At 45.1% G+C, this 25,798-nt stretch overlaps 1 protein-coding gene across 1 annotated transcript in view; it reads left to right on the plus strand.

Moving 5' to 3' along the window:
* The first annotated feature begins 1,304 nt into the window (after positions 1-1,304).
* Positions 1,305-25,798, plus strand: part of NEBL (nebulette) — a 339,097-nt gene continuing 314,603 nt past the window's right edge. The window contains exons 1-2 of the mRNA XM_029237018.1: positions 1,305-1,749; positions 3,014-3,108. Coding sequence (XP_029092851.1) covers positions 1,681-1,749; positions 3,014-3,108 — 164 coding nt within the window. The 5' untranslated portion in view covers positions 1,305-1,680. The remainder of the gene's footprint in view (positions 1,750-3,013; positions 3,109-25,798) is intronic.

Genomic DNA, 25,798 nt, shown 5'->3' on the forward strand with positions numbered 1-25,798 from the left:
ACGACTAATATTTGTTACAGTAGTGCTATGTGGCATTACTGAGTCTTAATCTGTGTGCTAGCAACAGAATGTGTTTGCTTATTTGTTACAACCGGCCAATGATAATCCTCGCTGACACTTCCGCAGCGTTTACCAAGAGCCAGGCCGGTTGAAACACTTCAGAACTGCTGACTCATATAATCCTCACACTAGGAGAGCAGGAGCTGTTTTGTAGCGCTATGTTATCCCCATTTTGAAGATGTGAAAATTGAGGCATAGAGAGGCTATGCACGAAGTATGTCATGTGCACAAAGTCACATGACAGTAAGGGCAGGGTTGGGCTTTGAACCCAGGCCGCGTAGCTCCATTTTGCTGCTTTTACAAAGCAAGTCCAGTAACCAAAAACTGATTCCTACTCCGTTTGGTATCCTCCCCTCAGCCTTCAGCTTGATTTTCTGGCCCTTCCGGTTAGGACCATGAGTTTGTAATTGCTTCCCTTCATGGAGGTGAAGAACTTATCCTAGACCCTGTGGTGTTCAATTGCAAAAATTTACAGTGTATACACACACACACAGCAAAACGAATGATGACCGTTTAGTTAATCAGGAAGGGCTTGATTCGGGCCTAAAATGACCAGTCGTTCTCCAAGAACAGGTACAAAAAGTGCAGTGGTGAGGAGCCAGTGAGAGACGTCTCTTCCCATCCAGGGTCCGAGGACTTCGCGCAGGCACACGGGGAACGCTTTCTCTGGGAGGAGGCCCGTGGGAGCGGCGCGGCACAGCCGGGGGCGCCGCGGGTACGTGAATCTCCGGGTTCCCCGCGTGTCTCCAGGCTCCCAGGCCCCAGCGCGTCGCTGCGCGCGCCCGGACCAGCCTCCGCCCGGGGACGGGGCGCTGCGCAGGCGTTGGTGCGCCGCTGCCTGCGAGCCGGGTCCGGGAGGAGGAGGGCGGGCGCGCCCCCGCCCCGCGCTCCCCGCGCAACCTTTGGGTACCGAGAATGTCAGTCTGCCTGGGAGGGGAACTGCACCGGCCGGCGCAGGAGACAGGAGGAAGGGCGGCAGTGAGGGCGCGGGTTTGAGCCCTTCCAGCCCCGCGTCCTCTCACCCCCACCGCTCCCTCCCCTCGCCGCCGCCGCCCACCTGGCCGCCCCTGCTGCGGCAGCGGCGCGAGGCTCGCTTACAGGCCTCCGGGTCGCAGCCCGCGCGGTCTGCGGAGCTTTCCTTGTGTCTGCCCTCCCCCTTCCCCCGCTTCGCCCGCCCTCCCCGGGGCCCAACGTGCTCGTTCCCTGTCACTTCGGTCGGGGCGCGCCGGTGGGTTTGGCCTGCGCCGCGGCGGCGAGGCGGGGGAGCGAGTGAGCGCGAGGGGCGGGAGCGAGTGCCTGTGTGAGTCACCGGTACCTGGAGCGCGAGCGACGCAGAGAGAGCGGCGCGGAGACCGAGCCGGAGCCGAGCCCGAGAGCGCCGCCGTCCCCCGGCGCCAGGCCCCGCCGCGAACCCACCCGCGCCCCCGCCGCCTCCCCCACGCGCCGCGCAGCCCGCTCGTCCCGGGCCCCGCGCCGACGCCAGACCCCGGCGCCCGGCCCGCGCCGCCCTCCCGCCTGCCCGGAGGCGGTGCGGGGCTCGCTGGGGGATGTCACAGCGGCTCCTCGGAGCCCCCAGCCGTCGTCGCTTCCGCCCAGCCGCCGCCCCCGGGAACCGCGACAATGAACCCCCAGTGCGCCCGCTGCGGGAAAGTCGTGTATCCCACGGAGAAAGTCAACTGCCTGGATAAGGTGAGCGAGGAGGCGCCGGGCTGCACCTGCTCGGATAAGTTTTGGCATCTGGGATGGAAAGAGAAGAGTGGGTCTGTGCGTGTGTGTGCGCGTCTGTGTGTCTTGGACCCGGGTGAGGGCACGCGAAGCAAGACGCCCGCAGGAGAGCCAGAGAGCACGCTTGGCGATCGTGATGTTGGAACCGGGAGAGGCTTTTGTCGGGGTGCGGGCGGCGGCAGAGCGGCTGCGGAGGGCGCCTGGAGGTGCGCGGCCCGGGCTGGGCCCCCAGGGGCAGTTCGGCCAACCGCGCGCCTCCCACCTCCGCTGCGACCCCTCACTGCCCCGCACGCCCACCTCAGGGATCCGCCCGGATCGCCACCTCACCCCCGCCCCAGCGCCTCGCGTGAGGGCGGCGAGGTGGAGAGGCAGATAGTAATTAACATGTCGTGGGGCGGCCGCTGCCGCATTGCTAAGAATAAGCCCCGCCGGAGAGCCCGGGCTGAGCGCGGCGAGCCAGACCCACTGGGGGCTAATCCACCCGCTTGGGGAATTCCAGAGGAAGTGGCTCTAGACCGGCCCCTGCAGCCCTGCTTCCCTGCCCTTCCCGGGCGTGGATGGAGTTGAGCAGCCTGGGAGACAGACCCTGGCGCTAGCCTGAGCGACTGACAGTTGAACCCAGCCGGAGGCGGTCCCTGTGAAATTTGCGTGTGGTCATACAAATGCCTCATAAGAGCACGCCGTCATCCCTATAGCCATCCCAATAGCCATCCCAGACAGAGTCCGCCTTTCCCGCAATTTAGTGGAAGCTGGACAGGGATGGGGGGGCCGGGGGTACTTAACATAGTGCCCCTCCGGGCACCTCGGGTTGCCTGACTTCCGGTGAGCACATGTTTATCGAGATGTTACAAACAGTGTTGTTTAGGCACTTTGAACTGGATTCGGTTTCCTTTTGAGGCCACTTCACAGGCTCCATTTCTCCATTAACCAAGCGCAGAATTCCTCTTTGGCTGCTCATAGAAGTGTAATACGGGTAGAGGCTGTGACATTTCTTTCATCTGAATCTGTACGTTATGGTGGAGAGACATTTAAAACTCCGTTTTAATAACTGTCTTCTTTGTTTACTTAACTGAAAGTCAGCAAACATCCACTGGTACCTACAGTCATTTTGTTGTAGTATTTTCAGATACGGGGACTTGTGATGCACTAAAAAAAAAATGTCTCCTTTCTGTACCCATCCTGGAAAGAACTGGCATTGTACTATAATTTTAAATATTTATTTTTTCAGTATTGGCATAAAGGATGTTTCCACTGTGAAGTCTGCAAGATGGCTCTGAACATGAACAACTACAAAGGCTATGAAAAGAAGCCCTATTGTAATGCGTAAGTATTGTCAACATAGTGTGCCAGGTGTGGCACAGCCCCAGAATATGGAAGTGAGTGGATTTGCCTGTTCTGAAGAATTGACTTGCTGTGTCACCCAGGTGTGGCAGTGGCCAATTACCTGTTTATGCCACATACTTTGGGGCCATGTAGTTTGTTGAAGTTCATTGCATTTATGTCTTTCTAATGTGCAGGGTGATTTGTGTCTGTCTTCAACCAGAAGGTTGGTTCTTGAGGTTCACAGTGTTGCAGACTTAGGGACATTTGTTAGAAGCTGCAGAACTTACACACTGAGAACACCTGGGCTCTGAAATGCATGTCAGATAGATTGGCATGTTATTCATATGTCAGTTTCCATTTTTATCATATGTTGCCATACTGCATTTTCTGCCCGAACCTCGTTGCTTAGAGAAAGGAGTCTCGCTCCTTTGGCCTTAGCTGAGACCACTCCAGAGATGCTGGAGCTTAAAAAGGGAATCAAAGAATTGAGACCTGGGTATTTCCAGCTGGTTAGTAGTAGATCTCTTGGTGGGGATTAAAGAAGGTAAGTTTTCTTTAGTAAGCTTTTCCATTGGCATGCTTCCAGCCTATAATACTAGCGATTAGGTAGCATTTATGCAGTGCTTACCATGTGCCAGGCCCTATTCTAAGCACTGTGTGCATCACTGACTCATTTAATCATTACAGACCCTGTGACTTTGAGGAGTACTATTATTTTCCCCATTTGTCAGATGAAGAAATTGAGGCATTGAGAGGATAAGCCTCGGTAAGGGGCTCAGATCACTCCTAGAGCCTGCAAACTGTAAACATTGTTCGGTGCTTCCAAATGGCTACCTTGCCGCCCTCGGCATGTGTTTCTCCACTCTTTGAGCCTCCCTCCACCCAGATTATTTTCAGCGGTGGGCTCTTGGCACTGACTGCTGAGCCGCCTTCTTCCTGGTTCCCTTGTGGGGGCTTCTCCAGCCTGGAGGTGGCAGAGGATCCCTCGCCTTCTGGCTGGAGCATTGCCAGAGATTCATTCTCCCTGGAGTTTTGGAAACAGGTTTATTCAGGTCTCCTGGAGATGGAGGGCCCATGGTTAATTCATGCTTCACTCATGGGAGTGAGTTTTCATAGACGGTGAATTTTTGGTAAACGAACGTAATGCGCTCATACCTCTCTGATGAATAACCTAAAAAAAAAAAAAATCTCTTTGTATTTCCTTCGGTCCTAACTTAGTGCTTACAAATACACCAGAAACTTTTCAAGAAATCAGAAAATGGTGGCACTGAACAGAATTCACGATTTGGATAAGTGAAGTCCACAGGTAGCCCCAAACCATTGATGTTTTCAGCTCTCCTGTATCATGCCTCTTACTAGAATAACATGAAGCAATAAGTGAGATCCCAGTGTCGTGGTCGCCTGCTTCTCTTAAAGAGAGGTGTAGTGAGCTGGTTAAAGATCAAAGGTAGGTAGCTGACCCTAGAAGGGAAAGGGCCCTGACATCCCATAAACAGGATGATTGTTCTTCGGTTAAAGGAAAGTTAACCATTCTTCCCGTAACTCTTCTAGCCTGTGGCCTGATTCCATCAGGCTTCATGGGCCACATCAGCATTCTTTATAGCTTCACAGCCTGAAGTTTAACTGGGTTTTACCAATGCCTTTGGGTGGTTCTGGAGGAATTGGGAGGGGAAGAGGAAAGACAGGAAGAGGAAAGACAGGAAAAAGAAAAGGAGAAGACAGCAACAAATATATATGTATATGTGTATATGTATGCATAATGTGTTTATGTGTATGTATATCTACACACACACATAAACATATATGTATATATATACACACGCACACAAGACACACACATATAGATAAAGCATTGAATGAGGGAGAAAAAGAGATGATAAAAATAAAAGGACAGAAAAAAGAAGTGTAACTGAAGTGGAGTCTTTGATTGCATCAGGCCACTTGAAAGTTCAATGCTTACTGCTGAGTTTCAGTTCACTCCAGTTAAAAAAGAATATCAGATTCTGCGGCAAGTCATGGCCGGCTGGTTGGCCCTCTGACTTCGTAGTGATCTAGTGCCCAGAACTGTTGAGATTTGGACCCCAAAACAAAAAAACCTCTGTTTGTAGATGAGAAACATCCTGCTATGTTGTTTCATATAGGTCTGAGTCTTATTTTTTAATACTTTCATTATATCTAAAGGGAATGCTTACAGGTTTTCTCTCTAAAATTTCTTATATAATTCTAGTGCTTTGTTATTAGGTTTAAGTTGAGTTTTGGGAGTAGCATCTCAGATTTTTTTTTGCTGAATGTTGAACCTGGTAGTCCACTTTATGGAGCAGAGAGACAAGGTAACACAGAAATCCATCTTTAGTGGGTGAATGAGTAGGATCGATGGTTTAAATGTTTAATTTAGCTTTACGTTCATGTCACAGCTTGATACGCTGTCTCCCAGAAAACAAGCCTAGCAAAGTTGCAGGTTCTGTCTGCTGTAAAGGTTCCATGCTGGAAGGCCCCTATTCTCCACCCTTAGTTTTCCGAGGGCACAGGCTGGCATGTAAATTCACTGGTCAGCATGGATTACCCTTTGGGGATCCTGATGCCTCTGCTCTAAATCAGGTGGTGTGTGTCAATCAGCTGTTCCCTGTGATCTTGGCCAGAAGGGCTGCCATAATTTCTCTGGGTCAGTGGTGGAAAATTGATTCTCTGAAGTATACTGCTACTGGAAAATGAAACATCCTGTGTCCATATAAAGTAATATTTTATCTGCCCCTAGTTTGGCTCAGGAGTGGATACACATACGTGCTTAAATGAAAACGACTATTCTTCCCCCACTGCAACTTTTTATTGTGAAAATTTTCATATACAAAATGGTTAAAAGAATAATGCAATGAACGTCTGTATATCCTCCACTGAGATGTAACTCTTATTAACATTTTGCAGTATTTGCTTCATGTTTTTATCTAGTATATGTACAGATATATTTATTATTTTTGGACCATTTGTTAGTTTCAGGCATCAAGCTGGTTTCACGCATCAAGATATTTCATTCTTAAAAAGGATCTTATGCACGTACTAAGAATAATTTTCTTAAAGAATCACAGAGCCAATATCACATTTCAGAAAGTTAACAAAAATTTCATAATAACTTCTAAAATCTGGTCCATATTCACGTCTCCCTCATTGTCCTAAGGATGTCTTTTATAGCTTTCTAAAAAAAATCCAGGATCCAATTAAGGTTCATACTTTACATTCAGTTGTTATGAAAATGGCAACTTCTGCTTATTGGAGATTCAATACCAGTTCTTTAATTTCTGCTGTCATTTCTGTTGTTTTACATAACCTCTTAGAGCTTTCAGGAAGAGTATTTAAGTAGCATTTCTTGTAAAAATAACATGTAATTAACTGAAGAAACTTTAAAATAAATATTAAAATACGATGAAAATATTTGAAAACGCAAGCAGACATTTAGGATTGTTTTAAGAAAACATAAAAGCTTTTTATTTTAATTGATACCCAGGGGCATTTTTTTTTAATGGAATGAAGTAGTGAGTATTTTCTTCGGTCTAAATATGTTGCTTGTTTATATTCTTGTGTGTTTAGAGAAGAAACAAGTTTCCTGTTTGACTTCATGCAAAGGAGAACATGTATAAAATATAATTTACCTAATATTTAAATTTTGATCTTTTGATAGAATGATCAAAGTATATAGTACACGCTAGATGTAAGATTAGGCGTAATACACGTTTAGTTCCTAATGCATCAGTGTACCCTACTAAAACATTTAAAAACAAACTGATCTACTTGAGGACATGCCATGTTTTCATAAGCCTTTACGTTTCATCAGCAGGCAGTGGATTCTTTTGCACGTTCAGGATTTTTTTCCCATCGTGGAACTTGCAAAGAAAAGAGGACTTGGCAATATTTTTATTGCTAAGAGGTGCTGGGAAAATAACACTAGCTGATTAGACAAAAAACGGCTCATATATTTGTATGTGAGTTGGTATGCCAAGTTAAACGATAAATGTATTGCTACCCAGCAAGCCCCACAAAGAATATAAACCCTAAAGGCCATTTGTCAAATAAATAATTTAACTTATTGTAGGTGTCACAGTTGCATTTATTATGTGTTTGTAGAAAATACATCAGTTCTTAAAGTACTCTGAGCAGTATCATCACTTAGAAATAGCAGTGCCAATGACTGGCCAGTTAACGTACTGTCACCAAACATCACGTTATTTTAAGTCAGGGGAAGGATCAGTTTATGATGTAGTCGCTTCGCGGAGCCTTGCCAGTAATTTCCCCAAATCGTCACTTTTGCAGAGATTTTTTGGGGGGGCTGAACATTTGTCCTGACCTGCTCACGTTAAATATCCCTTGTATCTGTGTCAAATGTATCTTCAGTTAGGGGGCTGAAAGAACACAAGTGTCTGTGCTGTAAATACGTTTAGTTATCCTTCCAAAGACACTTCCTTCTCAACAGATAGTTTCGCTTAACGTAATTTTGGACCAATTTAAAAATAAGCCAGCAGGAGCCATGCTCCGTGTTTACTTTCGCTCTGCCTGTGTTAGCGTTCCGTTTTGTGAATATGTATGGACTATCTACAGCCTGGAAGATGCCGGGCAAGGTGCTCCTGGTATGAGCCACTCAGAACGGGCAGCTCTGTTCAGCCTGCCTGCCTTGAGGGGGATTGTCTAGGCCAGCCCCCCAGTAGCTCTCACTTACCATTTCTCTGTTGATGACTCGCCACAAGTGCCTTTACTAAGGGGTACTCAGAGGACATGGAAGGAAATGAAATTTAAACCCGCGATATTTTCCACCTCATATTTCCCTTATCTCTGCCGAGGCCTCCCAAACCTGGTTCCATAACACTCCAAGGACTTGAGTTATCTCAAGGGGACTTAGGAAATTCTTGCTATTACGTTAGCTTTAATTACTTAAGAACTTTTCATGAAAGACACAGTAGGGTGATTGGAGATTTGAAGCAAGACAGAACTGGATTCGAATCCTGGCTCCGTCACGGTCTACTGAACGAGTCTCCTGATCACTGAGCTTCGGCTTTTTCATCTGTAAAATGGGAATAGTAATGCTTAATCCGCAGGGCCGTGTGAGGATGAATGAGACAGGGCATGTCAAGGTTCCAGCCCAGTTTCTGGCACATGACAGACCTTCAGGAAACTGTAGTGTTCTTTTTTCTTTGGCGGTACTTTTTTGAGGAGTGAAGGAAGAAAAGGAGGGTAGAAGGCAGAAGAAGAAGTTCCTCAGTATCCATGAAGGATTGGTTTCAGGACCGTCCCTCGGATACCAAAATCCGAGGCTGCTCAAGTCCACGGTCGGCCCTCTCCGCATCTGTGGTTCCGCATCCTCGGATTCAAGCAACCAGGCATCGGGTTGTACTGTAGTGTATTTATTGAAAAAAATCCGTGCATCACAGTTCAAACCCATGTTGTTCAAGGGTCAACTGTATATCAAAGAAATGACAGTCATGCCTATTAAAAGGTTTATACCAGTATTTTTCACACTATGGGTTGCCACCCATTCGAGGGTTTTATCTAGAACTTAAAGAAAACGAGAGACAGAAAGAAGAGAGACAATATCAGAATGGGTTTGAGTAGTGGGAAGAGTATTGTTTTGGCAAATGTTCTTTTCCTAGTTATATGTGTAACGTGTGTACTGCATCATGATGTAAAACATATTTTTGCTGGAAGATATGGTCAAAAAAAGTTTGAGAAACACTAGCTTAGTTCCGTATTTTTTTTTTTTTTTTTTTTTTTTTTTGCGATACGCGGGCCTGTCAATGTTGTGGCCTCTCCCGTTGCGGAACACAGGCTCCGGACGCGCAGGCTCAGCGGCCATGGCTCACGGGCCCAGCCGCTCTGCGGCATGGGGGATCCTCCCGGACCGGGGCACGAACCCGCGTCCCCTGCGTCGGCAGGCGGACTCTCAACCACTGCGCCACCAGGGAAGCCCCAGTTCCGTATTCTTAACGCCCCACACATCACAGAGCATTGGAAGCCGCCGGCGTGTACAATGCTATGCTGAGAGTCCATGAATTCAGACAGCCACTGCTTTCACTCTCTCTGTTTGTGCCAGCCACACCCTACCCCACGCCAGCCGTCCCTCAGGACTCAGCTCAGCCCTCAGAGCCCTCACCATCCTATGAAGGAACCACGAGCCTACCTGTCTGCACCCTCTTCCAGTGTAGGGTGGCTCTGAGGGCATCTGTCTTGTTCACCCCGTCTCCGCAGAGCCTGGCAGTCAGCGCTCAATAGAGATTAGCTGCGTCAGGGAATGTGATGGTTATGCTGCAGCTCAGAGTGTGGTCCCTGCCTCCGCCCCCTGCCCCCCAGTTCAGGATGTGGTTCAGCTGAGTTCCTTCTGAGACTGGGCATCTAGAGGAGCTGGCTTGAGAATAGGCCTTGCAGAGCCTGAATGGTGGTCTGGGGGCCGAGCTTCACCAGGTCTGAATACCAAGGGGTAAAGTCTTCCCACCAAAGGAGTAGGCTCGCCTTTGCCAATCCAGAGTGAATGTGGTGGGCTTCCCTGGTGGTGCAGTGTTTAAGAATCCGCTTGCCAATGCAGGAGACACGGGTTCGAGCCCTGGTCTGGGAAGATCCCACATGCTGTGGAGCAACAAAGCCCGTGCGCCACAACTACTGAGCCTGCACTCTAGGGCCCGCAAACCACAACTACTGAGCCTGTGTGCCACAGCTACTGAGCCCGTGTGCCACAGCTACTGAAGCCCGCACGCCTAGAACCCGTGCTCCACAACAAGAGAAGCCACCACAATGAGGAGCCTGTGCACCGCAACGAAGAGTAGTCCTCGCTCGCCGCAACTAGAGAAAGCCTGTGTGCAGCAACAAAGACCCAACACAGCCAATAAATAAATACAAACAAAGTGAATGTGGTGGAATTTCCTTTCACTGCTTACAGGCTTGGTTTCAAGATATGATACCTTTCCAAAAGATTCTTTATGGATGCTCATTTCGTTTCTTTTGAGTTTAATTATAATCTGTAAAATGGGATAATTTCTATCTAAGAGGAACTTTATAGAAATGAAAAGGGGGAAATATTAATAAGCCTCAGCACATCAAATGACACCTATTAGTACCCAAATGTTAGTCCCCTCCCTTATTTATAATAAATTGAAAGCTGTTGTCTCATATCTCCCCCTTAAAGAGAGGAGAAAATGTTACAGGCAACCGTTTCTATGGGATGATACTGTGATACGTAGGGTTTCTAGTTTGCGTCAGTTATAATCTGCCTTATCTGACTTCTTGGTTTACGTACTGCCTAGAAAAAATTAGACCTTTTGCACACAGATCTGATGTGGGAGGATGACAGTTGTTTTTTGTTTTTTTGAACCTGGATGATTGAAAGTGAGGGAAGGAGACACTTTATTTGAACCAAATAAAAAGGTTCCAGTGTATATGCAAAATGATCTGATTCTCAGCTACCTAATTGAACCATTGATGACATCGAATGAGTTTTAGTACCCTTTGAAATTGTAGAAGACCGTATTTACAAATCATGTCCTGAGTTCTGCCACATTTGAAAATGTTTCCGTCTCTTTATGATGATCTGTCTGTTACAGAGTGATGTCAGATTAGAAAACATTTGGAGATGAAGCACAGCAATATCTCCTAAATTATGGTGAGATGCAAGGTTGATGCAAGATACAGATGTGTGTGATTAAAAGGGTATTGATTATGTGTCAGGGGCGTGTGTAAGAGTGCATTTTGGTATGTCTTCTTTAAACGTTTTCAGATGCGTGCTTTAAAGGATGAGTGGTTCCTGGGAATGTCAGGAGTGAGAGAGAAGCAGACATACCCACACACGACACCCTTGTCCTCCAGAGCTTCAGGGCCCCCTCAAAGCTCCGTCTCCAGAGGAACGGGAAGTCGAATTTCTTTTCTTTTCCTTTCTGTTTCGTTCTCCTCTAGTCAGCATTGTTAGGAAGAGCTAGCGTTTTGCAGTGTGGGAAGTGGGAGCTAGAATAATATTTATGAGCTAAGTGCCCAGAACATTTTGAGGACTTGGTAGAAGGATGATTATTGATTCTAAAGTTCTGCTAATGAATCAAACAGTTCCACAGCCTCTCTCGTCAAACCTAGACGTAGGGCACGGACATAACCAGAAAACAGGAAATTGTGGGAAGGACCAGGTTTGAATGGCAAGGATTGTTTATTCCAGCACTGGAAGCCCAGCATTAATTTTATCTGTGGTCAGCTGTGTGTTTTTCTCAGTGGAGTCCTTGAGGGAGTCACGTTGTGTTCAGCTTCTGTTTACTTTTCTACACTCTGTCGACTCATTCCCGTCAAATCCTAGGAGGAACTAGAAGAAAACTTAGTTCGATGTGTGTACTTTTGAATAGCCTCAGACCTGTTTGTAGACCGGTGGTGGCCTGGTATACTTCTGCTTCAGCTCGGCAGTCTAAAAAGTCACTTACAAGGGCTCCTCTGATGCTCGTTATCAATCCAGAGCAGGCGCCGGTCAACCACACAGAGAGCACGCAGGCGTGGAATGGCTGTGTGCAGCCTAGGGCCAGAGATGTGAGATGTGGAGTTAAATGGTTGCCCGCCAACATTGAATTCCGTCTTGAAATCTGACTTCATTATCTGTTGTTGCATCAAGAGTGTGAACTCCACCAAATTCAGGCGGCACACGGGAGCATCAAGAATAGTGCGGCACATATATACAGTGGAATATTACTCAGCCAATAAAAAGAAATGAAACTGAGTTATTTGTAGTGAGGTGGATGGACCTAGAGACTGTCATATAGAGTGAAGTAAGTCAGAAAGAGAAAAATAAATACTATATGCTAACACATATATATGGAATCTAAAAAAAAGGAAAGGTTCTGAAGAACCTGGGGCAGGACAGGAATAAAGACGCAGATGTAGAGAATGGACTTGAGGATATGGGGAGGGGGAAGGGTAAGCTGGGACAAAGTGAGAGTGGCAGGGACTTATATACACTACCAAATATAAAATAGATAGCTAGTGGGAAGCAGCTGCATAGCACAGGGAGCTCACCTCAGTGCTTTGTGACCACCTAGAGGGGTGGGATAGGGAGGGTGGGAGGGAGATGCAAGAGGGAGGAGATATGGGGATATATGTGTATGTAGAGCTGATTCACTTTGTTGTAAAGCAGAAACTAACACACCATTGTAAAGCAATTATACTCTAATAAAGGTGTTAAAAAAAAAGGAACGGTGCAGTAAACGCACACATCAGTACAGAAAGACATATAAACAGATGTATGTGTATTCATTTATTTTCTTTATTTTTTTGGCTGCATCGGGTCTTAGTTGCAGCATGTGGGATCTTTCATTGCATTGTGGGCTCGTCATTGCAGCGTGCAGAATTCTCTCTAGTTGTGGCGTGCAGGTTTTCTCTCTCTAGGTGTGGCACACGGGCTCCAGGGCGCGTGGGCTCTGTAGTTTGCGGCATGCGGGCTCTAGTTGAGGTGGGTGAGCTCGGTAGTTGTGGCACTCGGGCTTAGTTGCCCAGCAGCATGTGGGATCTTAGTTCCCCGACCAGGGATCGAACCCGTGTCCCCTGCATTGGAAGGTGGATTCTTTATCACTGGACCACCAGTGAGGTCCCCAGATGTATTTTTGATGGTCTGTTTGGATGCCTGCCCCATCTCCTCCTGGCTGCTCTTCCGACCATCCACCCAGAGCCCTGTGTATCTCTGTCATCTTCTAGATGTCTTTGTCCTCCTTCCCCATCCCCACGTGTTCATTCCCTCTGTCCTCACCCTGCTTCCGGCTCTCATCCTGTTTGCCCAGTGATCTGACCATCATCCCCTACCTGGTCTCCCTCTTCTAGTCTTTGTCTTTGTGAATGCTTTTCCTGCCACTGCAGTTTATCTTTTGAAACCACAGTTCTGGTCATATTATTCCCTTATGCACACACCTCTGATGGCTCCCCACTGCCTACAGAAGAAAAAAATTGGGTTTCTGATAGATACTCAGGGCTTTTCATACTTTATCCACTTCCTTTCACCCTCCTCTCCAGCCACACTGGACTGCCAGCTCTGATGCCTTCATCAGGTTTCCTAACCGAAGTCTCAGTAGCCTCACCTGTAAAATGGGTATCATAATAGACTCTGCCTCATAGGATTAAGGATTCATTGGAATGTCAAAATAATAACTTTAGCCACAGTAAGGAGATAATAAAAGTTAGATAGGATATTCATTGTTATTAAACTTGACACAGTGACTTCACTCTTTCCTTACACTGTTCTTAAGCCATCCTATCCTCCTTTGTTTTAAAATTGCTTTCATCTTTAAGGCACAGAGCCATGACAACCTTTGTGAAGCCGTTCTGAATCTCTCAGTCAATTACTGGACTCTTTCTCTGTGCGCCCATTGTAGTTTTTATATTTCAGTTATACCACTTAATCAAAAAGCCTGCCTTGTACTAGAACTGTGTTTGTCTTCCCATTCAAGGTGGTTTCCTGCTGAGATTGGACCATGGAAGTTCTTAGCCTGAGGTTGGAGCTGGGTTGAGGGTGGGGAAGTCAAGTCAGCTGAGCTTTGCTTCTAAAGGGATTATTTCTGGCTTGTGTTTCAGGAATTGAGAATGGGGGTTGCAGTGCTACAGTGCAGTTCTGACAGTAACCACTCCATGAGTGAAGGGTGCAGTCCCCAGCAAGACAGCCCTTGCTTCAGATCCAACTGCAAGTTCAGGTGTCCCCAGGACAACCACACTTCTGACCAACTAGCTACAGATTTGGGGAGGGGGTCCCACAACCCCTTCAGATTTGACAGTTTCCTAGAACGGCTCACAGAACTCAGGAAAGTCCTATACTTAATATTATTGTTTTATCATACAGGACATAAGGCTGGACCAGTCAAGTGAGGAGACACGTAGGACCAGGTCTGGGAGGGTCCTGGACATGGAGCTTCCCTGCCCTCACCCTGTGGAATCAGGAGGGGTCTGTCTCTCTCCCTCCCAACACGTCCATGCAGTCACAAGCCAGGAATTTCCACCAAATCTGGAGCTTTGGTGTCCAGAGTCTTTAGTGGGGTTTCATTGTGCAGGTGTGATGACTCTGAGATTATTCAGACTCCATCCCCTCTCCCCTCCCTAGAGGAGGTCCACTTATCTCACCGGACTCAAAGCTCCAACCCTCTAATCCCATGATTTCTGGAGTGGCCAGCCCCACCCTGAGCATCTTGTTAGCACAACTCAGGTATGGACCCTGGGGCTCATGAATATCAAAGATATTTCCAGTTACTAGGGAAATTCCAACTATTTAGAGTATGTTGCAGGAACCAGGGACTAAAGCTAGTCAAATTCATGATTATACAACAGGCTAGCTTCTCACCGTCCTCTTCAGATGTCTTGTTTGCATCGTCGAGACAGCGCCTCCCTTTCGTATCATGAACCTTCCTATCCCATTATGACAAGAATGACCACCTAAACCCACGATGTCTATGTTGTCAATCAGTAGAAGTTGGGTGAGACATATAAATGGTTGACAGCCTGCACACAGGAGGTGGGTGGGAGGACCTATTTATGGAAGGATCCTTGATATAACTCTCTAGATTGTTTTTTGTTTAAATAAGCAAGTCTCCCCTATCAGCAGATTACGTTCTTGAGGGCAGGAACGGTCCCAATCACCTTTGTACACCTTGGCACTTACCATGTGCTTGGTGAGTGTCCCCCCCATAGAGCCCACTGCCCAGCAGCTCTCTTGGGGGTGCAGCGAGCACCTTTGGCTGGCCGAGCTGTACAGCTCAGCCTCAGGCATCCCTCACTGAGAGAGCAGACTCAACAGGAAGGGACAGACTTTCTTTCTGTTCCTCCACTCGTGATCCCAGTGGAGCTGGCCATGCTTGGGCTGACAATACGTATGAACGATAGCTACCACTTCCTCTGATAAGTGAAATATTGATATTTATAGCTAGATTATGGGTCACTGACATGCAGCCAAACAAAAGATGACAAGAGTAATGTTGTCTACGGAGGGAGTAGGTAAAACCAGTTTGTTACAACTGTGTTTTTCAAAAGTCTCAGGACAAACTCCTGTGTTTTAGACATCAGGCCATGTAGCCATTCACTTGCCTATCCATATATTTTTTTCCCAGAAATAAGTATGATTTATTTATTTCCTGAAACAAATGTAATCAGGGATTAATGCATTAATCCCTGAGAAATGAGAAGTCTTTACATTCTCTTCCGGAAGAATTTAATTTTCTTTAGTGACTTCCTTCAATCCTGTCTTTTCTCCCAGATTTCCAGAACTTCAAAACCAACTCAGCAGGATCTGTGCTTCCTCCTCCTACCTTCCCCATCCCCCGTGCCAGAGCGAGTGTGCGCTCTCTCTCACTGCACTGAAGTCTTCTCTGTTGTCACTGACGTAGTTTTCTGATTTTCTTTTTTTAAAAATTAATTAATTAATTTATTGTTGGCTGTGTTGGGTCTTCGTTGCTGTGCGCGGGCCTTCTCCAGTGGCGGTGAGCGGGGGCTACTCTTCGTTGCGGTGCACAGGCTTCTCATCGTGGTTGCTTCCCCCGTTGCAGAGCACAGGCTCTAGGCGCGCGGGCCCCCGTAGTTGTGGCACATGGGCTCAACAGTTGTGGCTCGCGGGCTTTAGAGCGCAGGCTCAGTAGTTGTGGTGCATGGGCTTAGTTGCTCTGTGGCATATGGGATCCTCCTGGACCAGGGCTGAAACCTGTGTTCCCTGCATTGGCAGGTGGATTCTTAACCACTGCGCCACCAAGGAGGTCCCTGATTTTCTTAACATTAAGTCAGATTCTATTTTAAAATGTCTAGACGCTTAAGGCACATAATAATTAAGGGTTATTCCTGTCAGGAATAGAAACACCGTATTAGAACAGTTCTTCCTCAGAGGCTGCTAAACAAGGAAAATCCTATTTAGAGGGTTTGCCTCTGTGATCTTTATCTTTTATATGGTAGTTACGTAATGTCAGGTTTAATTGGCCAGGAGTGAGGAAGCTGGTTTATTTGTGTGCCTCTTGTGTCATATGTACCCGAGGGGCTGAGTGGTCAGTGAAAGTACCTATAATTTGTACATGGGGGCTGCTGGCCAGGAAGTGTCCTGTATAATGGCAGTTTGATAGATGCTGAAAGAAAAGCAGTTTGTTTTCTCTTTCTGCAGTGATGGGTATGTGAGAGCCACTGAATAAACATGTGTGGGTTGGCTTTAAAAGCACATTTATGCTGAACAGGATGCAGCCGTCCTTTATTTGAGAGTAAGCCTCCTAATGCTGGCATCTTTCTCTGGTGCAGACTGGTGGGTCAGCAGAGAGTGCTACTCAGGATTTAAAAATTAATTCCCTAAGAGAAAACAGGTGGTAACATAAAAGAGGGATCCGAGTGTACAAACTCTTGGGGGTAAGATAGGCTCAAGGACGTACTGTACAACATGAGGAATATAGCTAATATTTTGTGGTAAGTGTAAATGGAAAATAACCTTTACAAATTGTATACAAATAAAAAACTGAAAAGAAGAGGAAAGGTTAGCAATCATTTTGAAGAGGTAGCACAGCACAGAGAGTAATGACTCTGGAGCCAGATGGCCTAACGTCAGATCCCAACCCTGCCATTCACTAGCTGGGGAGAGTTACTCAAGAGTTCTTTGTCACAGTTTCCTCATCTGTCCTTATCTGTAAATCGGAGGCAGTGATAGTAGAGCTCATTATTTATAGAGAATTCAGCACAGCACCTTGTACGTACAAGTTCTCAGTATGTAGAAACTATTGTTTTTTTTCTTCCCATGTCTCTTCAGATAAAACTTTGCCTACATTTGTGACTTATTTCTAGAATCAAACACATCCAGATCTGTGTTGCGTTACCCACTCACCATGTCCAAATGTCTTTCTACTTTGACCAAGAGGGGAGGGATGGGGAAAGCTCCAGTGAGAAAATGGTGCTGGGATGCTATGTATGGTATTCACTCTAAGGGCAGACTCTGTAGAAGTTAAATTTACACTTTGGTGACACCCCCTTGCCTTGTATTCTGTTTGAGGGTAAAGAATCTGTATTCAGTTCAGTGTTTATTACTGTTGCTTTAGGTTTTCTGGGGGGTTTTCATCTAAAGAATGTAAACATGGGGCCTCACAGTAAGCTTGGGTAATTCAACTAAACAAATATTTGTGGAACTCAGATCAAATGCAAGGCAATCATATACAAAATTCTGAGGGATGTAAAGACAACTATGAAACAGTTTTCACTCTTGACAATAAAGTCTGTTGAACAAGATAAAGAGAAAAAAAAAAAAAAGAAGTACCTGAGTAGAGGATGGAGGAACGATCAAGTAATCCTCAGAAGATACCAGCAGCGGAATATTGATGGTCTCGCCCATCTGTACCGAAGCATAGACACAAACGATGGTTCATAGGGTCCAGAGATACGACCGGTGTGTGGTGGGGACAGGACAGGCTGATCAGTAAACCCTGCTGGCGGAGAGGCTTTGCGGTGCTAAAGAAGAAACAGATCTCATAGGCGGGTCCATGTATAGAAGGAAAGAAACCAGAAGGGGAACAAGTGATGGAGAACATTTGGAAGAGGATGAAAATGAAGAAGAAACCAACTCAGGGCAGACCGGGGCCACATACGTGGATGGAAAAGATAACTAGTGGTTTCTCCACATACTTACACTGTGGCACAGAGGCTGGATGCCGTATAAAGGGAGGCTTTACCGAGACAGCGGCTGAAAGTTTAAAAGAGAATGTCAGTTGATTTTTCGCTTTGCTTTTGTATACGGTTCCATTGTTTTCAAGCTGCTTCAGACTGAACATGGAAAATGAGGAAGCGTGGGTTGGAGATGCAGTGGTTGTGAGGATTTTAGAGCAAGTAGTCTCACTACCTTGAAGTTCATCAGAGTGAAAGGGGGGATGGCTGGTCCCACCACATCCCAGACTTCAGGACACCTGTTCAGTGTGTGAGAAGCAAAGGGGGCATGTGTGTTCAGGGAGCCCCAGGTTATGAGAAACTCTGTGAGGCAGGAGCCATGTATGAGTTCAGTTCCACCTGTGTGTCCAGGGGCTGGAGCAGTCCTTGGCGCACAGTCGGCCTTTCATAAAGATTTACCGAATAAACGAAAAAAGGAATAAAAAGAAAGGGGCCTCCATGAGGTAGAAGACTTTGAAACGTAAAGTTCTGATAGAAAACATGTTAATTATTCCAGTGAGGGAGAAAATGAGGAATACCTCTTAAGACAAAAACCGAAAGACAAAGAAACAGCCTAGGGCACCACCCCCTGGAGCCTTCCGAGCTCCGATTAGTAGGACACACAGTTTAAAGGACGGGAAACCGAGAAATCAAAAATGCACACACAGTAAGATTAGGGTCAGGAAAGCTAAAGGCCGACATGAGCCGTGGCTTGTGAAAAATTCTCACGACGAAAGACTTTTGAAAGCACTTATGTTCCTAGAAAAAAAGGTGAACTGAGGCTTGGGGAAGATGCTGGGGTAATAAAAAAATGACACAGAAAAAAGTAGAATTATTCGCTTCCTAGTTAGCTTTCCTCCTTTCAATGAAGAAGAAGATATTTAAAAGTAGAAAAGACCCATAAACATCATTAAGAAATTAAAGTAAAAGCCAGGAGGGTAAGGTTAGGAAGAAAACATCAAGGCATTCTTCATGGTAATAAAAGAAGTTGGAATCTCTAGACCCAGATGAATGGCATCGTATGGTCCTGAGAAGGCCCTGTGGGCGAGCTCCTGGAACTGAAATCATGGTGCCCTGGCCCTTGATGACAAGAGAAGATGTGGTGGGAGAATTACGAGATGGACTCGGGCGTTCAGCTGCGTTAGTTACTTCCCCTGGCTTTGCCTCTGGTCCCTCATCTGTAAAATGATGTCTTGTCAGCCCATCTGCCAAATGAGGCTGTGCCTCAGTTGATGATAATAATACTTACTACCTCTTCTGGTTACTGTGAGGAATAAATCAGATAATTTGTGTAAACAGTTGACAGAGTTGATACCATCTAAGCATCAGTTATACTCATTATTGCCTATTCTCTATGAGAAATTATCTGCAAAAGAGAGCTTTGGGAGCTTTGGAGATGGAAAAATATCCCAAGTTTAGAGAGGGGAAGAAGAGACAGATTGTAGAAATTACAGCCTAATAAGTTTGGCATTAATTCCTGGCAAAATCCTCATACAGACAAGTACAGAGATGGCTTGGGAGGATCAACATAAAAAGTCCTTACGGATTCCGTATTAGTTTGCTAGGCCTGCTGGACAGAGTACCACAAACGGGTGGCTTAAATAACAGGAATTTATTGTGTCACAGTTGTGGAGACTAGAAATCTGAGATCAAGGTGTCCACAGGATTGGTTTTTTGGGGGTGGAGGGGCGTGAGGGAAGGATCTGTGCTGGGGCGCTCTCCATGGCTTGTAGATGGCTATACTTCTCCCACTGTCTCTTCACATCACCTTCCCTACGTGTCTCTGTCGAAATTTCTCCTTTTTACAAGGACAACGGTCGTATTGGATTAGGGCCCATCCAAATGACCGCACTTTAACTTGATTCCCTCTGTAAAGACCCTGTCTATACATAGGCCACACTCTGAGATCCTGGGGGTTAGGACTTCAACATGTCTTTTTTAAGGGGATTCAGCCCTTAACAGATTCACTAACAGAAGTCAAGCAAAGCAAAATTAGCCTTATTTTATTTTATTTTTTTGATGGTATAGAAGAAGGGAAATATATACACAGTGAACTTTGAGTTTTTTAAAAAAGTGTATTCAATACTCTTGATTTTCATAAATGATATCTATGGTGAGTGTGTTCCCCCCTTCCTCCCATGCAGGCACAGGGTTTAATCTGCATTTGAATTACTACACATTGGCCACAGTATCTGTTTCTTCATTTTTTTTTTTTTTTGTTTTTTGTTTTGTTTTTTGTTTTTTGCGGTACGCGGGCCTCCCACTGCCACGGCCTCTCCCGTTGCGGAGCACAGGCTTCAGACGCGCAGGCTCAGTGGCCATGGCTCATGGGCCCAGCCACTCCGCGGCATGTGGGATCTTCCCAGACTGGGGCACGAACCCGTGTCCCCTGCATCGGCAGGCGGACCCCCAACCACTGCGCCACCAGGGAAGCCCTGTTTCTTCATTTGATGCTATATTTTCAAGACCTCACTCTTATTTTCAAGGTGTAATCACCTTCTTCTCGTCCACCCAGGACCTTTACTTTGTGACATTGTGTGCTTCGTAAGCTTGTGAAACAATTATGAAATTGTTCTCTGATGGATTGTCCCTGCTCGCAGGAGAATGGCATTAAAATATTTATAGGGAAATGAATTTCAGTTTCCAGTGGAAAAGGCCAGAAGAAATATGGTTTAAAATTTCATAGAAAATGACTGTCCTTATCATTTTATTTTGAGAAAGCGGGGGGGGGGGGGAAATCTGACTGTGACTGCATGTTTTAGTTCGTGTGAAAGATTCTCGTCTGGAGATTTATCATCGTAATATTCCTACACTTTAGGATTTATATTTCCATTTCAGAATTTAATTATTGATTATGAAAGTTTCTCAGAAGGCTTCTCTTTCTTAAAACTTCCTTTATTATTTTATTAAGTGATGAAGAATTTCATCTGTGTTTCAAGGGGTAGTGGAGTAGACTGACTTTTGTCACGTAGGTATTTAAGTGTAAGCGCTGGGCTCCTGAAAAACACAGGTCCAGGCCTGCAGGGCAGGTGGATCCCGTGATAAGGCTTGTGTGGGTCCTGCTTTGTTTTCAGTAGCCATGCTCTGTGCTTAGCCTCTTCTCCCAGGTGAACTTTATTACCAGATAGAAATCTTATCCACCCAGTGAGTTCATGTGTATTTTGAAAAACAGCACTGCTCCTCTACCCTCGCCCCCTGACTTTGAAAACAAACCCCAAACACACTCCTTTTTCCTCCTCGTAATCAGATCTTAACTATCAATGCCTCCCAAGTCCTGTTGATGTTTCTGTCTTGAGTTAATTTTTTCGTAACTCTTTGTCTATTTATACGTGGCTGCTTTTTGCTCCACAAGATGCCGAACGGAAAGCTCTTAGGGCCTTAAAAAAAGGACCAAGCCACCTTTCTCCAGTTGTCCTAGTGTCATTTCTCCTCCCCTAAATAAAGGAATGCCTCTAATTTTTTTTTTTTTCTTTACAGTTTCTACTGGTCCTTTCTGCTTTTACCACTTGACTGGCCAGAAATTTAGCCTTGATGTATGACGGACCTTTTTAATTTTTCTAAAAACCTTTGACCCCAAAGAGGATTTCTGGGCCTGGCCTGAGACCATAGTGCAGTGACCCATCTGGTTTTTGAGAGTCAGCAGAGACAGGTGGCCTGGGGCCCATCCACCCCTGTCTGCATGTAGTGGGGTTAGTCTGTGCAGAGGGATTGATTGTGAGAGGAAGAAAAAAAGTGTTTATAAAGATCAAGGCACAGCTCTCCATCACCGGGAGCATGAATGGCCACCTGACTTGCTTTTCCAAGTGTCTCTTGCCCAATCTCTCTCTTCTTTCTAGAACTGGGAAATGCTCTATCCATTCCACTGCTCTAGTCTTCTTTTCAAGTGTAGCAATTGTTTGAGTCTTAGCAATGCAGAGATTACCTGGGTTTTGAGTGTGAATTTTAAAGCTGAAGTGTTCAGTTTTTATGGGCACAGTACTTATGGTTTCAAAAGCACTCTTTTCCAGACGTGTATTTTTCAAATTGGAATGCCTTTTCACATTATTTTAGATTTTCTGTAGGACTGAGATTTTGAACGAGAGGTTGAGAGGGAAATTACTTTTTTTTTTTTTTTTTTTTTTCTGTCTGTTAGTTTTAAGCTTCAATTAAAAAAATCCTCATGGTGGGACTTCCCTGGTGGCGCGGTGGTTAAGAATCCACCTGACAATGCAGGGGACACAGGTTCGATCCCTGGTCCAGGAAGATCCCATCTGCCGAGGAGCATGTGTGCCGCAACTACTGAGCCTGCGCTCTAGAGCTCGTGAGTCACAACTACTGAGCCTGCGCACCATAACTACTGAAGCCCTCTTGTCTAGAGCCCGTGCTCCGCAACAAGAGAAGCCACTGCAACGAGAAGCCTGTGCACTGCAACGAAGAGCAGACCCCGCTCGCCGGAACTAGAGAGAAGAACCTGTGTACATCAACGAAGACCCAACGCGGCCAAAAATAATAAAAAAATAAGTAACTAAAATAAAAAATAAAATTAAAAAAAATCCTCATGGTCAAAATCTTAAAGATTTATTTTATGATATTGTTGAGGAAAATGCACATACATCGTCTCTTTAACATTCTGAATCGTGTTGAGAGTTGTGGTGGTTTTTTTCATACTCTGCTTCATATTGTGAGTTTCTAAACATACAGGTGCTGTGCAGGCCCAGGAGTGCAGCAGACAGAGAGGAAAAGTTAACATTCAGCTCATTTACATTGTGACTCCCTTTCTAAGTTTGACTTTAGTGTTTGCTTTAAAGAGTATTTATTTTTCTGTATGGTATTAATAATATCAGGTATTCTCTTCTGAACTGGGGAATTGTTCTCTCCATTAAGTTAGTTTTTAGCAAACATTTCTTAAAAACAGTGAAACATTTCTGAAAAACATGTCATGAACTGTTTTTTCCTGTTTTGCCTGTTCTATTCTATGTGGCCTATTACACTGTGCACCATTTAACAAATATTATAAACGCAGCCCTGCATCTTACTTTTACACCGTGAAGACTTGCATTTTATTTCTGTATATACAGTAGTCTGCCCTTATCTTGGGGCGTACGTTCCAGACCCCTAGTGGATGCCTGAAACCACCAAGAGTACCGAATCCTATGTATACTATGTTTTTTTCCCCCTATGTATACATATCTGTGATAAAGTTTAATTTATAAATTAGGCACAGTAAGAGATGAACAATAATAACTAATAATAAAGTAGAACAATTATAACAATACACTGTGATGAAAGTTATGTGAATGTGGTCTCAGAGTATCTCACTGTACAAATTTAATGCCTTTTTCATCTTAACTAAGCACCTACCACGCACTGTGGCTGTAACGTTTGCAGTTTGAGGTGCGACAGCAAAGCATGCAGATTTCTTTTTCCTTCTTCATGATTTCGGGGATAGATGGTTTGTTCTTATCGTAGATTGTAGCACCTCAACTTACAATTTTTTCCTTTCTTTAGTCAAGAACTTTCACCTTTTTACTTACAGAAAGTACTTTATGGCTTCTCTTTGGCATATTCAGATCACCAGAATCAGTACTCTTGCACTTTGGGGACATTATTAAGTGAAATAAGGGTCACTTGAACACAAGCACTGTGACACCACGACAGGCGATCTGATACCCGAGAGGGCTACTAAGTGACTAATGGGTGGGATCCGCCAGACAAAGGGATGATTCACATCCTGGCGGGTGAGACCAGGTGGCTCAAGATTTCATTACAGTACTCAGAATGGCGCGAAATTTAAAACTTACGAACTGTTTACTTCTGGAATTTTCCGTTTAATATTTTTGGACTGTGGTTGACCGTGGGGTCACTGAAACTGTGGAAAGTGAAACCACGGATAAGGGAAGACTACAGTACTTTTATTTTGAGAAGTTAATTGGTAATTTATTAGCCTTTGTGACCTTGCTGTATGGTGTAGTCATTAAGAGCCCAAGTTTTGAAGTCGGACATTTCAGTTTGAGCTCTGGACTCAATCGAATATCACTTCATCTCTCCAACCTTAGTGTCCTTATCTGTAAAATGAGGATAATAATAGCAGCTGCCACCTGGAGTTGTTGGGAGATGTACATGAGACAATGCATGTAAAATGCCTGACCCATATATGTTAGCTATTACCATTACCAGTGTGCATTTATGAGATAGAAGGTGCATGGTGTGTGGTAACAATTTGGGACTAGCAGATTGGAGATGTGGGGTTCTAGGCCAGAGAAAATCCACAAAGGATGGAAAGGGGGGTTGAGACTAAGGAGAGTAAGACCTTGGTTCTAAGAACAAAAGGCAGTGTTACTTTTCTGTTGGATTATTCTATAATTCACATCGTTACAAACAAGGAAATGGATACAGAGTTTATTATTATTAGTTTTTGAATTCACTTTAGCAGAATAAATAGGAAAAGATTTGTAGTCACTGGATTCCTGGACTAGAACTTGATGCATCTATCTCCTTATTCTCTCCAAACAGGAAGTTAAATTACTGTTCCGAGTTGAGTTTGCGTCTGGAACCAAATATGTTACCTGATCTACACTTGGCTAGGCCAGTTAAGTGTTTGGATGAAATGATACGCTTTTTATTTTTGGAGTTTTCTGTTCTGGATTAATGTTGGATGTTTGTCGACAGTGGTGGGAGGGCAGCTTGCAATCTAGAATCAGTTGGTCAGGGAAATCTAGTCCTTACATTTGAGCAAAACCTGGAGGAGGCCAGGGAGTGAGCAGAAGAGTAACATGATGTGTGACTGAGGTTTTTAACAGGATCGCTCTGGCTGTTGTGAAAATAATGTACTAATAGGCCCCCAAATGCTTTTTTTTCGGTGTGTATATGCCAAAGGGACAGTCACACATTGGGTGTCACCTTTAGTGTAAACAAGATTGTATTTTATCATAAAAATGAACCCAGAGTTCTCATGAGGCTCCTGTCCTTAAGGGAGTTTTATCCCTGGAAGTTGCCAGGACACGAAGGTCCTAGGAAAGGGACAGAGCAGGGGTTTCCATCATCGTCGGTGACTAATTACTACTTTTGACTGAATCAGGGTGGATACTTGTGGGCATTGTTTTATGTGCAAAAATAGATCTTTTATTTCCCAAATGTACTGTAGGCCTAGATTGATCTGGATGGAACTTGGAAAAATCCTGTAGAATGATTGATTCTTGTTGATTTCCCTTCAGACGACCTCATTCCTTTCCTTGACCCCCCTCATTCCATCCTCCCCTTTCCTGCCCTTCCTTGTCGATGAGGGCTGAGGGCCTTGCCCTAACAGACTGTATTTTTCTGAGTGGTGGTCATTACTTTCCCTTGGACTGGCTGAAAAATCATTCCTGTCACCTCTCTGGAATGTAGAGTTCCACCTTGGCATGCATGCGTTTGTTCTGCAGCTAGAGGTTGGCAGGGTTCTACTTCGTTTTCATTTTCTTGTACAATTAAGGCACCTAGGAAAGCATTTGAAGAAAGTTTTCATTTTGTGGGCTCATAATAAATACCATAAAGTGATTTGCCAGTCTGTTGGCTTCAGTGGTGATTCTTGTACAGAAGGTATGCAAACAGTGGTTACCAAAGAGTTTAATTGGGAGCACACCATGACTGTCTTTCGAACCTTGGAAACACAGAAGTGGATTTACACAGATAATTGTTCTGAAGTTTTCACATCTCATTTTTATATTTGCCAAACACATCCCCACCAGTTTCGTTTCTTGGCAGTGCAAATGTTTGGAGACACGTTGTATGTTCTCCAGCAGTCATGACTGACTTTTCCCCCACATACTGTAGTTGTACAAGTCTGTGGATGGAGCCAAACCAGGGGGATTCTTAGTCCATCATTTCAGTTTTAATTCCTTATAAAATATTAGTAGGAAGGCAAAGTTATTTTACATCAAAGTGACTTTTTTTGGGAAGTGGCAAATTAAACTTTATGGCCGCAGCTGTTCAGAGTGGAATTTGTAGGAAGTTGAAGAGAAGGGAATGCTTACAACACTGTGATTTAAATCCTTAGTTAAAGAAAGATGCAAGCTGTGAATAAACCAGGGTACTGAAATGTAGA

Source organism: Monodon monoceros, unplaced genomic scaffold (assembly GCF_005190385.1).
Source record: "Monodon monoceros isolate NGI ecotype Baffin Bay Population unplaced genomic scaffold, NGI_Narwhal_1 Super_Scaffold_21, whole genome shotgun sequence".
NCBI lineage: Eukaryota > Metazoa > Chordata > Mammalia > Artiodactyla > Monodontidae > Monodon > Monodon monoceros.